This window comes from Caretta caretta, chromosome 9 (genome assembly GCF_965140235.1).
Source record: "Caretta caretta isolate rCarCar2 chromosome 9, rCarCar1.hap1, whole genome shotgun sequence".
Lineage (NCBI taxonomy): Eukaryota > Metazoa > Chordata > Testudines > Cheloniidae > Caretta > Caretta caretta.
Genome location: NC_134214.1, coordinates 64,255,638 through 64,271,670, shown reverse-complemented (window position 1 = coordinate 64,271,670; position 16,033 = coordinate 64,255,638). Strand labels below are relative to the sequence as shown.

The 16,033-nt window shown below is 44.5% G+C and overlaps 1 protein-coding gene across 5 annotated transcripts in view; it reads left to right on the top strand.

Moving 5' to 3' along the window:
- MORC4 (MORC family CW-type zinc finger 4) overlaps window positions 1-16,033 on the top strand; it is a 35,302-nt gene that overhangs the window by 12,830 nt on the left and 6,439 nt on the right. For all 5 annotated transcript variants that reach the window (XM_075132392.1, XM_075132391.1, XM_075132390.1 and 2 more), the window contains 9 exons: window positions 4,968-5,130; window positions 5,432-5,560; window positions 7,455-7,574; window positions 8,386-8,477; window positions 10,634-10,732; window positions 11,552-11,680; window positions 13,261-13,338; window positions 13,856-13,919; window positions 15,515-15,705. In XM_075132392.1, the coding sequence (XP_074988493.1) occupies window positions 4,968-5,130; window positions 5,432-5,560; window positions 7,455-7,574; window positions 8,386-8,477; window positions 10,634-10,732; window positions 11,552-11,680; window positions 13,261-13,338; window positions 13,856-13,919; window positions 15,515-15,705 (1,065 nt within the window). The remainder of the gene's footprint in view (window positions 1-4,967; window positions 5,131-5,431; window positions 5,561-7,454; window positions 7,575-8,385; window positions 8,478-10,633; window positions 10,733-11,551; window positions 11,681-13,260; window positions 13,339-13,855; window positions 13,920-15,514; window positions 15,706-16,033) is intronic.

The following is a 16,033-nucleotide window of genomic DNA, read 5'->3' as shown; positions in this document are numbered from 1 at the left end:
TCTGTGCAGCATGAGAATGATTTAAATTCCAGTGGCTTACACCTGTGCTGAAGGTAGTGGGTTAGCATGGGTGTCACCAAGGGCCTGCAAATCTTTTGTTAGAGCTTGTGGCACATGAGAAGTGAAGAACCCAGCTTGAATCTCAGAATTTTCAGTGTTGGCCCTCAGAAATACTTCATTTTATTTGTAGACTGAGCATATTTGATACAGAAGTCATTGAGATCCCAGTAACGGAACTGCATGGTACCCTCTTTAGTCACTTTTCGCAATAGAACTGCACTTTGATTACCAAGATCCTGCTTTTGGTGGTTGGAGATATAAAGATCCTGTGTGTTGCTCATTAGAGTAGGGTGCTGCCTAAGTCTCTTTACTAAATTTCCCCTTTACCTATTATTGTGTTGTGTTCTGTGTCAGTTGGCTGCCAAATGCTACCCTAAAAGTAGAAGCATTTCAGAGGTGTTCCATGCATGTTGTTTAGGAAGTGCTTGGGAAGAAAGATGCTATAAAATATTTATAGATAGCACTTCTGTTTTTACTTTTTAACCAATAAAATTATCCTGAAGTTATTGTTCACATCCAGTTACTTTGAGGAAGCACTGAGAACATTTTGTTTAGTTCTGAAGTTTCAATTTATCCCTCAGTTTTTTAATTGGGTTATGCTCTTAAATTTGTTGCTGAGAAATTAAACGATACATCTGGTGATGGGGGAAGCTGAATAGTGCAGCTTAAAGTTTTTCCTGTTTTTTAAATGAGAACATTTTCTAAACTGAGAATTTGGGCTAAGATGCTTTGGAATTTAACTTTTTAGCACATAAAAACTAGACAGTCTTGAAAATATACCAAAAATGATCTCCAAAAACTAGAAACCCTATTTATAGATAATTTGGTACTATGTTCACGCTGCTACTGTGAAATGTTGCTTCTTTTTAGTGCAACTTTTATTTTATCAATAGAAAATTCTTCTCCTAGTGTCCCCTTCAATCTCAGCCCCACATGGACTGCAGAATATGTTGTGGTTTTTATCATTATGACATAATGAAGCACTGCTAGAGCGCTTCCTTTTAACTTCATAGCATGTGTCCATCTCCATCTGTGGTTCAGGAGATAGTGTTGTATACATTGTGGCACGGGCACTGACAGAATTGTGTAAGGTTATGCAGACCGATGAAACTTTTAATTTATTCTTCAGCACTTAGCACTAGCTTTGGAGTGTTATTGCGGCCTTCCTCTCCTATCTCGTGGCATAATAGTAATTGCTGATAGTCCTGTGGGCACCCTTCTGTTATCAAACTCCTATCCTCAGGTATTTATAGCCCCTCTGGAAAATTTCACTCCCAAGATTAGGGTGAGATGGTGGGTTGGGGGGAAGAGCTGTTGGTATTGGCTACTAATGCTCAGAAACAGACGTTGGATCGTGCTCATTTGTACCTGGCATTGTAGTGCTGCAGATTTCACATTTAGCCTGTCGTATGGATGACTGAAGGCTCTGTCTGTCACTGCAGAAATCTTAGGGTTTCTATGTGATTTCCTCCAACCTAGGCTTCTGTTTAATCAGATGCTTTTTTAATAAGCCAATGGGATATAGTCGTAGGATAATTCAGCTTAGAGTACGTCATCAAAAATGCAGATTTTAGCCTTACACGTCTCTTCTCTTGTACAAGCACTAGCTGATTCTCCTTCCTTCCTTTTCCCCTCAGCAAGTAGAAGGAACTTCTGTAGAACACTTGCAGAGACAGTTATGGACAAAGAGCTTGTTACGTCATACATCTAGATATCCCCTCGTTCCCATTGGGAAACCTTAGATAAATCTGAATATTCCATCTCCTTCCTGTGTATAATCTTGTTTTTGGCACACAGGGCTTGGGAGATCTGGGTTTATCTTCCTGTTTCTGCCACAGACTTGTTATATGTTCTTAGGCAAATCACTTAACTCCTCTGTGCCACAGTTTCCCCATATAAAATGAGGATGTTTCTCTACTTTCATAGGGCAGTTGTGAGGTACTCTTTTACTGTGGAATTTGGCATAGAAAAGCAATATAAATAAAATGACTGCCTGTAGGGTAACGTGAAAGAAGATGTAACACTTTGAACTGCTTGCCAGATATATCATGGATGATCTTGTAAGTGGAAAATAGCATGTTAGTCCCTTATCCTGCCACTAGGAGTCAGGAATAGAGGAGCAACTTTAGTTTTTACTTTTCACATAGCAGAGCCCCATCGGTTACTATGTTCTTATTTGTGGGATACTGTGTAGCAGAGGTCCCCAAACTGTGGGGCGCGCCCCCTTACGCGGGCACAGAGGATCAGTGCAGTTTTTCAAAGAGACATTTTTAAGGGCACAAGAGCAAACTATCCCATTGCGTAGAAAAGATAGGAAATATGGCAAGAGACCACTCTAGCTTAACCAGGAGATGTTCAATGATCTAAAACTCAAAAAAGAGTCTTACAAAAAGTGGAAACTTGGTCAAATTACATAGGATGAATATAAACAACACAAGTATGTAGGGACAAAATTAGAAAAGCCAAGACACAAAATGAGATCAAACTAACTAGGGACATAAAAGGAAACAAGAAAACATTCTACAAATACATTAGAAGCAAGAGGAAGACCAAGGGCAAAGTAGGCCCATTACTCAATGGAGGGGGGGGACAATAACACGAAATGTGGAAATGGCAGAGGTGCTTAATAAATTCTTTGTTTCGGTTTTCACCAAGAAGGTTGGTGGCAATTGGACGTCTTAACATAGTGAATGCCAGTGAAAATGAGGTAGAATCAGAGTCTAAAATAGGGAAAGAACAAGTCAAAAATTACTTAGACCAGTTAGATGTCTTCAAATCACCAGGGGCCTGATGAAATGCATCCTAGAATACTCAAGGAGCTGACTGAGGAGATATGAGCCATTAGAAATTATCTTTGAAAAGTCATGGAAGCCGGGAGACATTCCAGAAGACTGGAAAAGGGCAAATATAGTGCCCATCTGTAAAAAGGGAAATAAGGACAACCCAGGAAATTACAGATTAGTCTGCTTAACTTCTGTACCCAGAAAGATAATGGAGCAAATAATTAAGCAATCAATTTGCAAACATCCAGACGATAATAAGGTGATAAGTAACAGTCAACATGCATCCGATGAAGTGAGCTGTAGCTCACGAAAGCTTATGCTCAAATAAATTTGTTAGTCTTTAAGGTGCCACAAGTATTCCTTTTCTTTTTGCGAATACAGACTACCACGGCTGCTACTCTGAAACCAGTCAACATGGATTTGTCAAGAACAAATAGTGTCAAACCAACCTGATAGCTTTCTTTGACAGGGTAACAAGTCTTGTGGATAGGGGGGAAGTGGTAGACGTGATATATCTTGACTTTAATAAGGCTTTTGATACTGTCTCGAATGACCTTCTCATAAACTAACTAGGGAAATACAACCTAGATGGAGTTACTATAAGGTGGGTGCATAACTGGTTGGAAAATCATTCCCAGAGAGTAATCAGTGGTTTACAGTCATGCTGGAAAGGCATAACAAGTGGGGTCCCACAAGGATCGGTTTGGGGTCCGGTTCTGTTAAGTATCTTCATCAATGATTTAGATAATGGCGTAGAGAGTACGCTTATAAAATTTGTGGACGATACCAAGCTGGGAGGGGTTGCAAGTGCTTTGGAAGATAGGATTAAAATTCAAAATGATCTGGACAAACTGGAGAAATGGTCTGAAGTAGATAGGATTAAATTAAATAGGGACAAATGCAAAGTCCTCCACTTAGGAAGGAACCATGAGTTGCACACATACAAAATGGGAAATGACGCATAGGAAGGAGTACTGCGGAAAGCGATCTGGGGGTCATAGTGGATCACAAGCTAAATATGAATCAACAGTGTAACTCTGTTACAAAAAAAGCAAACATCATTCTGGGATGTATTAGCAGGAGTGTTGTAAGCAAGACACAAGAAGTAACTTGCTTACAACAAGAGAAGTAACTCTTCCACTCTACTCCCCGTTGATTAGGCCTCAGCTGGAGTATTGTGTCCAGTTCTGGACACCACATTTCAGGAAAGATGTGGACAAATTGGAGAAAGTCCAGAGAAGAGCAACAAAAATGATGAAAGGTCTAGAAAACATGACCTGTGAGGGAAGATTGAAAAAAAATTGGGTTTGTTTAGTCTGGAGAAGAGAAGACTGAGAAGGGACATAACAGTTTTCAAGTACATAAAAGGTTGTTACAAGGAGGAGGGAGAAAAATTGTTGTTCTTAACCTCTGAAGATAGGACAAGAATCAATGAGCTTAAATTGCAGCAAGGGCAGTTTAGATTGTACATTAGGAAAAGCTTCCTAACTGTCAGAATGGTTAAGCACTGGAATAAGTTGCCTAGGGAGGTTGTGGAATCTCCATCATTGGGGATTTTTAAGAGCAGGTTGGACAAACGCCTGTCAGGGATGGTCTAGATAATACTTAGTCCTTCCTTGAATTGTGGGGGACTGGACTAGATGACCTCTCGAGGTCCCTTCCAGTTCTGTGATTCAGGGAGGGGGCATGGGGGGGCCAGGCCAGCCCCATGGGCCGTTGCGGAGGGAGCACCACACAGCCCTGCTCCACCCCCAGCTCTGTTCTGGCCCGGCCACCAACCCCTGACCACTCCCAGCCCCGCTGCTAGCTTCATCCCCCCGGCAGGGGCTCTGCTCTCAGCCCTGCCCCTGGCTCCGTTCCTGGCCCACCCTGCCCCCCAGCTGTGGCTCCCTTACCCCTGTCCGCGTTCTCCCCTTTCCCTGGAAGCTGCAGCCCCAGTCCCAGCCCTGGCTAGCAGGGAAGGGGGTGCGGACACGGTTGGGGGGTGGGGCGGGGCGCAACCCTGAAAAGTTTGGGGACCGCTGCTGTATAGCTTCACTGCTATAAAGTTGTTCTATTGCTGCTGAATGAGCAGAATGAGTGGCTGGATAGGATGTTCTGATTTTTGTTTATCATGTTTTTCAGAAATAAAGATGGGAAGCCTGAATTGGACTTTGTTACAGACCAGTATGACATTCGGATATCAGACTTCAGCATGGAGGAATCAGAAAATGCCGGGAAGAAGGTTCCTCCTCGCCTTGAGAAGGTTCAAGAGTCCTCTGCACCAGAAACGGAGTACTCCTTACGGGTGAGTTAGGAATGCTGGAGTTACACCAAAGAAGTAGATTGGTCCTTGCCCTATGTCTGTCCTAGGGAAACAGTGTAAGCTAAGAGTCTGTGCTGATGTCGGACAAACCAGGGCCCCTCAATATAGCATTTCCCATGGAATTGAAAGGTGTGGAATCCAAGCTGTGTTTGCCTGGAAAGGACTCAGCTACTTGGCTAGACGGGACTGATTGTGTTGTCAAATGACTTCACTTTTTTCTCTAAAGGTCTCCAGTGAAGTCTGTGTCCATAATACCTCTTCTTTCCCTGTCCCCTCCTCCCAGGCATACTGCAGTATCTTGTACCTGAAGCCTCGCATGCAGATTGTTCTGCGACAGAAGAAAGTGAAGACTCAGCTGATCTCCAAGAGCTTGGCCAATATTGAATATGATGTATACAGACCTACCTCCACAGTATCCTTATAGCTGCCTCTGACCTTTCCTGCCTCCTGGTGACTTCTTTGCATCCAGGGTAGCACACAATGAGGATCACTTGTTTCCCAATTGAAATTAACTCCTCATCTGTACTCAGATGGGTGGATTGGATTGGGTGGCCTGGGGCAGCCGGGTAGAGAAGCCGAGGTTTGAAATGAACTTGGAGACTGACTTTTCTTCTCTGGCCCTCCCTTTACCCCCCATAGAGGCTAGATCCTGACCTGAATAGTTCAAGAAGGAGCCTTGAAAACTCTTGGATGGAGAAGGCAAGGATGTGTCAACTTACTGGATGGAAGCCCTTTCATGTTTCAAGTGTGAGTGAGGTCCAGATGAGTGGAAGGAGTCTTCATGCTTCAATAGTCCTGGCAACTGAATTCCAATACCAGGCTTATCTGATGTTTTCGGCACAAACCTATTTAAACCTGTTTAAAACTATAAACATCTTTAAAAATGTATAGGAAGAACCCTCAGTACAAGCCAAGGCCTGACTTCTGTGTATAAGACCAGAACTTGTGTATGATAAAAGGGAAACCTTGCTCAGTGCTCTCCTTTAACCCATTTATCAGCATTCAATTGCTAGCTTTATTTTTTCTGACTGAATGGAAAGCTTGAGATCTGTGTTCATTTCATTCATTTTTTTTGCCTGTTTAGCGATATGAACACACAATTTTTCTTTACGCTTTGTGTGAGTTTTGAGAACGCACTGACTGAAGAAGAGAGCCATGATTCCAAGTCAAGGCAAACTTCCAGCCCTGCATACTCAGCCAGGGATCAGAGACTCGGCATGGGTCCTTTCTTGTTTGTGCATCCTACTCACTATTAAATATTTTACAGGTTTAGATCCTGCCTTCAGTGACACTTGAGCATAAGTGTACCTAAGTGGAGTTTAGTAAGCGATGACAATGCACAAGAAGGAATGGACTTTGGCTTGTTCTCTCACAACTGTATTAGTTCTGCAGAACCAGCATGAGTAAAATGTAATATATCCCTGATGCTGAAGAATAAAAATTGTTAGAATGCACTTAAGGTAACCCCATAAGGTGACACCCAATGAAAATATACCTCTTTGCATATGTTCTGTAAATGTGGGAACCCCCTTACAAGGATAGGCCAACCAGAAGGATACTTCTGGGGTAACAAGATTGTTCTTTATAAATAGCTTCTATTTTTTTAAACCTGGTAGCAGAATTTCTTGCCCAGAACTGAAACCAAGTGAAGTGGGTGTCTCCTGAATTTCCTCTACTTCTGTGGGCCTTGATGTCTTCATTACATTATTTCTTGAGGTTTCTTTGGTTTACAAAGCCAAAACAACCAAATTTAATCACATTTTTAGTCATTTCTGGCCCATCTGGGTTATAACTCAGTTTGATGATGATTCTTTGGTCAGAACTTGATTGCTTTATAACCAGCTTAAAATTAATATTGTAGCCTTTTTAGAGACCTTGGGTAAACCATGTTATTTTAACCTATCTGTAACAGTCTTGTTCTGTCCAGACTGGCTGTGTTAAACTGTTGGAACTCAGATGGGCTGCAGTTATGCTTATCCACCATTTTTGGCTGTGTATGCCAGGCCTTCCTCACTCTACAAAGGCCAATGCTCAGCTCTGCCCTCCTGCTAAAGAAGCAAAGGTGTTACTCTAGTCTAAACAGCACAACGTTTGCATGACACAACCTACATCATGAGGCTGAGACATTGAAAACTTGTGGGCTTTACCTCTTTTTGGAGACATTTGACCTTCTGCTGTTCTCCATCAGCGGCCCCTTTCCCCGCGCCCCCAACCACACACATAACGGCCTTCCCACAAAACGGCATTCACTTCTTTCTTCCTCCTTGGAGCTTGCTGTTTTTCTCCTTTGACGAGCTTTATCTCAGAACAAGAGGGTGAAGATCACCTTTGGGTTTAATTGCAAGAACAGTAGTCACTTCGGGATCATGATGTATCACAACAACCGACTCATCAAGTCCTACGAGAAGGTGGGCTGCCAAATGAAGGTGAGTGATCAGTGCTTCCCCTCTGCTCTCAGGAATGGGGGAGGAGAGAGGAACATGGCTTCATCAGAGATAGGCCCTGTCCATTAGATCCTTACTCTCAGGTCCCATGGTCCTCCAGGATCTCACCAACTTAGCGCAGGAGTTCTTGAACCTGGTAACTGGGCTGTCAGTCTCCGTGAGCCGTTTACTAAACCTATATCCATATTGTACACTTGTCTAGAAGCTGAGATCCAAGTGCGTCCCCTGAGATTATTTATAGCTGCTATAAGGAGCAGATGCTGATGGGGAACTCAAGTTGTGAAAGCCATCCTTTTTGCTCAGCCAGACTACCCTCTTCTCTGAGTGGTGTACTCATTACAGAATTGCATGTGCTGTGATGGAGCAGCATAGCTATACCAGCAAGCTGGCTGTCATTGCTTTGCTTCTAGGGGTCATCTTAGATACAGATAAATTGGTGGCTTTCAGAGTAAGGAAGCTAGATGATATTCGAGGTTTATGCCTTATGGATTTGTGCTTATGCCTTTCCTTGTCTGCACTGTCTCAAGGGGATCTGCCAGCTGGGGACTGAGATCAGGCCCTTGGAGATTGCCAAGTGTTCATATCTGATACATGTTGTTGCTGTACATGGCACATTCAGAGGTGTTACCATCAACTCCTGCATCAGGGAGGGGATGTATGGTAACTTGAATCTTGTTGCCGGGATTCCAGGGGAATAGGAATTGTTCTCCTGAAGGTGCTACCTCCTTTTCTGTTGTAATCAATATGGCTGAAATGTTTGGTTCTCTTCCTTCTTTTTTGACCATTGGTGTAGGGGGATGGCATGGGCGTGATTGGGGTGATCGAATGTAACTTCTTGAAACCAGCACACAACAAACAGGACTTTGAAGAAAGCAAGGAATACCGGTAAGGGAGGACTGCAGCTGGGGCTACTGTTATGCATGGGCTTTACGTATGAAGTAGCTCCATGTTGGCCTATCTTCCTTCTGATGCCCTTACCAGAAAATATCTGACCATGTTTCTGAGCAGTCTGGAAAGACCTTGCTGTCCTGGGTTGAGAGAGGGAGTAGTCTCCATGTTCATCTAGTGCTGGTTTTCATGCATGTCTCCACCCATGAACCCTAAACCATGCCCCTGAGATTTATCTGAAATAGAACAGTGTGTTTTCATTCACTAAAGCAGTGTTTCCCAGGCTTTCAGAAACTGAACCCCACAGCTGGAAAATTAAACCAGTCATGTCCCCACCTTGAACCCTGTCATGTTAGCAGGGCAGCATGAGAAACTGACATTGACACTGTTCCATACCTCCCCTCCCCCCAGCTACTCATTTGGACATACCCCTAACTTTGGGGAAATGCTGCACTATAGAGATGAATATTTACAAATGAATGTAAGCATCGAATTTAGAACGGGCAGTGGGGGAGTGAAGGGAGGGGGTCAGAGCAGACCCTACCGTTTGTCTTTGCTTTGCAGATAGCCAGCTGCTCTTAAGTTAGTGCAAATAGCTACCAGAGCTCTGGGCTGCTGTGCTGAGGTTAGGGGCCCCCTTGTCTCAGCAGGAAGTGAGAGGTGAGATGTTTGTGAACGTCTCTCTAGTCTGTCATCTTCATGACCTCCTCCCCCACCAATAACCAAGCTGCTAGATTGTTGACTTGACCAGAACTTACATCCTTCTGAGGTGCATAGGTTTCATGCTGCTGCTTGATGGGGGCTTTTGGTGCGAGTCTGACACCAGGAAGCCTGTTTTATCAGTGGAAAGGGTATATTATGGATGCAATTAATCCTTGAATGCAGGGGATGCCTAAAGTTAAGGGAGACGAGGCATCCCCAAATCTTGGTCCCTATAGCAAGCTGGCCTGTAGAGCAAGAGAGACAGTAATTTGGGGTGAGGCTTGTGCTTTGTGTTCCAGTGTGAACGCGGCTATCTAGAATTTGAATTTTCTCTTTTCATAACTGTGTCAGGTATCTCTACATTCTAAGGTATCCTCTGGTCAGTGTGATGAGACATTTTCTGTTAGGATGTGTAGGAGATGGCGAGACTATCCCAAAAAGCAATTAAAGACCTTATTCTGATATACCAGCCTCATCCAAATGCAAAGGGTAAAAATGCAGTTTTCCTTGGGAGAAGAAAACCCTATGTCTGCTCCACCCTCTCTACCTGTACACAATACCCATGCTTGGGCTCGTATCTAATTTGTTTTAAGTTAATGGATGCTGGCCTTAGTCCCAGTGATTACTTGAATCGTATATAGCAGCCAGTAGCTGGATGAGACATTTCATTAGGCTACCTGGAAATGTTAGAGGGCCTGATGGCTTCTCTTTGGAGGGTGTGGGGGAATTGCCCAAAGGTTTCAGGCAAGGCTAGCCAGGACTAGTTAGCTGCTTGGGTTTGGTCTTAGCCTGTGAAGCCTCAGTCTTCCTTGGTAAAAATTATGTGTTTATGCTGTAGCCGAATTTTGGGGCCAAAGATGAGACCTTAGTTTCTGTGCATAGCCTGACCTTGAGCCCTAAAGGATGCAGAAATTATAGGATGAGGTTCTCTAGCCTGTGTTGTACAGGAGGTCAGACTACATGATCTTAATGGTCCCTTCTGGTTTTAAACTCTGTGAAAACTGGGGTGCTCGTAACTTTGGTTTGGAAAGGAAATGACCCTGGCTCTGAACAAAAAGGCAATCCAGCTCTAATGAGAGGCTCTAAGACCATTTTGGGCGGCAGAGAGTGAGACCCCAGAGATCATGAGTATCAGGAACCCTGTGTACAGGTAACATAGGGTGGTATTGGCAGACTTCTGAAGCTGTGGGATGGGTGATACATCAGGGTTATTCTTGGTACAAATCTAGATGAATGTTCCAAAACCCAAGTTGTTCCTGCAATGGCACGTCTGAGTACCTTCTCCATCCCCACCACTGTCATATCTGAGCACCTGTGGTTACTGAAGTGAAAGGCAGAGACAGGCAGTAAAGAAGGTTTGCTTCTCCACCTGGGTTGTGTTACTTGTGCTATCTGTTGTGACTTTCAGTGGAATTTGCCTGATTTTCACTGCTGTCTCCCCTTCCCTCTAGACGGACAATTACTGCCCTGGGACAGAAACTCAACACTTACTGGAAGGCGAAGATGGCACAGATGAACTTGGGTAGTTCTAGTACCGCCAACATGATAGCGTGAGTTCGAACATGTTGATGGTCTAATTTTAGTGCAGCATTAAAAGCACTGGGCCTTTCATCTGCAGAGAAGGTGGGGAGTTGAGGAAGGACAGAAAGTATGGCGGGTTGATTAGTATCCCTTCACATTGGGAGATCTAGCTGCAAAGGCTGCTAGTGTAATAAGTTTTTAGTGATCTCAGCCTAGTCCACTGGCGGCTAATGTTGTGACCAGGACATGTAACGATAGGGTGTTCCAGGTGAGAATGGAGGGGCATTGGCAGGCATATGGAGGGCACTGTGACTAGGATAATGTGGTGTTCCAGGCTGGGATGTGCAGTGCCTTGGCTGAGCTACCTGTCCAGATTAGGTGCTAATACGATCGAGCCTTCATTTTCATAGCTCTGATGTGAACAGCACAATAGTGAGGTGAGCAATCTATTCTGAGGGAGCTATGTGCAGCTGACAGAGCATGGCGAGGTGTGGGGTTGAGGTGATGGGGAATGGGTGAGGTGCTGATGGCTATCTGTCCTCTGCAAGGCCAAGCACTTTATGTCTACAGGGAATCTGTTGCTGGCGATGGGGAAGGAGCTTCACTTGGGGCTGCTCACATTATACAGGCACTACCTGTAGAGTGGATCAGAACGTCTGAGAATGGACAGTTATTAAAAACAAAACTAAACAGGGACACGTGCTGCCAGAAATTGTAGACCAGGCTAGCCAGTCACGCAGTTGCAGCTCTGGACGCAATGTTCTCAGTACTCGAGAGATGAAATATAGGGCAGGGGTAGTTCTTTGTTTTGTATCCTAGACATTTAGTCCATGTATCTCTCTTTCCAGAGGGAGACCAGACCAGACTTGGGTGCAGTGTGAGGAGTGTCTGAAATGGAGGAAGCTCCCTGACAAGGTTGATCCTGCATCATTACCTGAGAAGTGGTTCTGTCATCTCCATCCCTACCCCAAGTACAAGTAAGGAGCTCACCTATCTCAGTCCTTGTCTGAACTTTCTCCCTCCTGCCTCCCACTCTTAGTACAAATGCTCACTGTCCCAATTTTTGCTGTCTCCTGCTTCCTTTCCCATGTACATGTGCATCTGCATAGACCTTGAAATACAGAAGCGTACTTGGCCAGCCCTTATGATCGCCACTCAGAAAACATAGGTATGGAACAAAAATCCCTCTTGAAATACAGGTCCTCACATGGGAGGAGGTTAATAGGTTTCCTCAATATTCTGGACTAGAATAGTGGCTGTTTAATATATTAATTAGTGATCTGGAAAAGGAGGTGTCGGATTACAGATGATGCAATTTTCAGTCAAGATGAGTGGATTGTCAGCAACTTCAGCTGAATCTACTTAAACTGAGTAGTCAGGGGGCAAGATAAACAAGTGCAAAGCAATTAAAGTTATTCATACGTACAGATGGTTTCTAAATTAACTGTAACCTTTCAGGCGAAAGACCTATGATATTATGAACAGTTGAGTGAAAACATCTGCTCCATGTGCCATAGTTGTGGTTTTAAAAAAAACACCAAAACAAAACCCATCAAGGTGTTACTAGGAGGTACTTTAAAAAGGGATAGAGAATATTACTGAGACTATTTTTACAGTTTTATATAAATCATAGGTAAACCCAAACCTGGAATTCTGTGCCTACTCATGGTCACCCTGTCTCACAAAGAAGAAGGTCAATGAAAATTATTAGAGCCATGGAAAGACTTCCATAGGAGGAGAAATCAAAAGGATTAGGATCGACTCGTTTAGTGGTAGGATGTACTGGATGTATACACAATAATGAATGGTGTAAAGGTGGTCAGTCGGGAACTCCTCTTTGCCCTTTCTCATAGTATAAGGACTAGGGAATATTCAGTCAAATTTAAAAGTGACAAAGGAACTCAGTGTTTACGTGGCACATAATTACTCTGGGGAATTCATTGCCACAAGGTAAAATGGAGGTAAGGAATTTAGTAGAATTAGATATTTTTATACAATTCATATCCACAGTTGCATTTTTTTTTAAACTAGTATATAAGGGATGTAAACCCTCCTGCTTCAGGTTATAAGCAACCACTAACTGTCTGGGATCAGGAGTTACTTTTCCCTATAAGCATATTACAGTCTAATTGTTCATTATGGGGGTCTTATGCTTTCCCCTAAGGCATTTGGTATTGGCCACTATGGGAGACCGGGATTGCCACACTGTTCTCCATAGTAACTCATAATTTGAGAGGAAATGACACACATGCAACAATACTTGATTCCGTAAACTCAGATCTTAAAAGCTTCACTTTCTGCCTCCTCATCTGTGTAATTTTAGGAGGTAAGTTGCTTGTTTTCCTCTAAATATTTTAAATTTTGTTGTTTCCAGGCTGCTCCCACAGCTCTCTTTGTGTGAAATAGATGCAAAGGTTATAAGGAAAGATAAAGTACTGAAGAGTCTGAGAGAGCAGCTGGAGACGTATACAAAGATCCTAAAGACTTGGGGAATTCGTAGGCGACAATCAAACTGTACTCTCTCATGCTCAAGCATGATGGACTGATCTCATTGCAGAAGCTGCTCAGCACCTGAGGAGCAGGAGCCCAGTGATGAGGAGATGAGCCCCAGCTATGACCGAAAATCCAGGAAACAGTTAAGTATTTGCTGACTCCATCCTGCAGATGGGCTAGCAACAGCAAGGGAGTCAGCAAACCAATTTTGTTTTCCCTCCCCAGTCCTGCTGCTGCTTCTGTCCACTCAACCCAACCAGGGAGGGGGAGAAGGAAACAGCAGTACCTCTCTGCATAGCAGCTCAAGGTGCAGGTGACATGTCCCAGTTTTCTCATAGGAGGCGCACATGTCAGTGGTTCCTGAGTGAACATCAATGATGTCCCCTTGGTTTCTCTCACCCACTTTCTAGGATCTGTATCTCTGAAACCAGACTTCTCTAGTTAATCCAAACTGCCTGCTCACTGGAGTCACAGAGGTGATGCCATGACAATGTTCTTGCACTGTAGTAGTAAACTCTACTCATGCTGAGGTATCTTAAAGTCCTAAGTCTTGCACGTGCCACCTCCCAACTGTTTCTCCTAGTAGAGATAAACTTCAGATCCCAATTGAGCCTTACAGAGAGCGGAAACTGAATGCCTTCTTCCTTCCCATCACTTAGAGAACAGACCGCAGATAGAAAGAGGAGGAGGTCGTCGTCATCTTTGGAGAACCTGGAACACCAGGTGAGAGGAAGGAAATGACTGGAGAAGGCTTTGCGACGGTCTGGAGAGTGGGGAACCCTGCTCTTTGCTGTTGAGGATGGCAAAGTCTCTTCCCTGCCCCGGTCTTCCTTATTTCTGTCTTCTGCTGAAAGAGGCGCTGACACGAGGATCACAGTGTATTGGCTGGAACAAGAAACCCCTGTGTATGCACAGCTTGGACATGAAAACACCAGAGCAATATTAACACCATACTTATTAACAGTGTGACAGTGCTTAGGAGCTCCAGCTCACATGCCATTCTTTCTCCCAAGCCCTGTCTTAATCAAGGGGCTTGATCTTGCCCCCTTTCAACACAGAAGAGGGGTCAGTGAGGTCCCTCTTCCTGTCCTGCGGTCGCAGGGCTGGTTCTTTCAGGCCCTTTCCCACTTTCAGGTTATCTGGTTATATAAAGACTGATGTTTTGAATTTTCAGGAGCACTGTCTTTCGGACACGGCTGCCCAGGATGGGTTCTCCGGGCAGCTCTGGACACTGCAGCGTGCGATCAGGTTGGCCGTCCTTTAGGGACAATTCCCTCCCAACAATCATCATGGTATTAAAACATCTTCCCGCTCCCATTCCAACCCCAGCCTAGTCTTGTTGCATGCCCTCTTCCCAAAGATACCCTCATGTCGCATGCTAGATTAGTCTTTCCCTGATCCATTGGGAAGGACAAACCTGGTGAGGACAGGAGGACTTCTCACTCCCACCTTCTCTCCTCTCCATAAGCCACCTCCCAATAAGCCATGCATACCGTGAAGCACGTAAGTAGATGAGGCTTTGATCACTGTTGCAGAGCATTTGATCTGGTTTGAGACTAGGAGGCTCTCTGAGGTGTTACTCTGTCCTCACTCATGTTTGTCGTCTCTTCCCACAGTAGTGGCATCAATTCCTCCTCTCTTCCCTTAGTCATTCATGTTTCTTTCATGACATGGTCATCCCACAATTTCCCCAGGTGCATGCCCTTGTATGTGTAGAAAGAAAGTCAGTTTGTCTCTTGCATGCATCCCTCTGTGCATGGACATTCTCACAGAAGCACCAGGAAACCCCTCGCATCCTGGCATGGAGAAGCTAAAGCACCATTGCCTGAATTGGGAAGGAGATGAACTCTTATAGCCCTAAACACTAACCGTGCCACTTGTGGTAGTGACTGGGGATGTGGAGGAGAGAGGAATTCCCCTTTGGGACAGTGACTGCGCAGTAATTTGGTTCGGTCCTCAGCTGGTAAAGTCTGCTGAGGTGGTTATTGCAAGGGGGACCAGTTCAACATCCAGCTGGCAGAGTCCCCTGAAGTGGTAGCCACTAGGGGAATGGGTCAGTCCTGGACTTGTAGAGACTTGTCTGATGGTGTTGTGGGTGCAGTTCATGACCATTAGGTGATTGAGATGGTGTGGGGGAGGAGAGTGGGTGTTGGTCTTAGCTGGCAGAGCCCCAGTGATGGTACCCACTAGGAAAAATTTCTTTTAATTCCCAGTTGGTGGATCTGCTCAGTTTGGTTAAGTAACTTTTTTCCAAAGCTGCAGCTGGCATGTGAGAGGGGCTATTCGTTTTATTGTTTCAATGCTCCCTTCCTTGCCAGGTATTATCCGCTACTCCAGAGCCCTGTCCTGCTCACAATAACAGTGTAACAAGTGTGGCAAAGCGAGAGCCCACAGAAGAGGGGCCTGTTGGGATTGCTGGCTCTCTCACTCCTCCCCCTGCTCTTGACAAGATCAGTGCTGTCTATCTGACCACTGGGCCTTTGGAGCAAAATATACCACAGACAGCAAGGTAGGTGCGATGGTGCAAACAAGTGCCTCCTTATCAATAACAACCCTCTTCCTGTTGTGGGACACCCACCCTGTGAGTGAGATTCTGTGTGGGGGGAGGGGTATGCTTGCTCTTGGAGTGTAGGGACATGAGGCAGGGAGTGAGAGAGGATTATCTGAGAATCTGATTAAAGCAGGTGTTGGCTGGAGCCAGAAGATCTGTCCTCATTCCTCTTACATTTTCCTTTTTTAACTTCAGATTCTCTGAACACAGTTCAGCTTTCTTCTTGGTGTTTTGCTGGCCTTGAAATGGGAACACGGAGAGCTTTGCTAAATGGATTGCAAGGCGA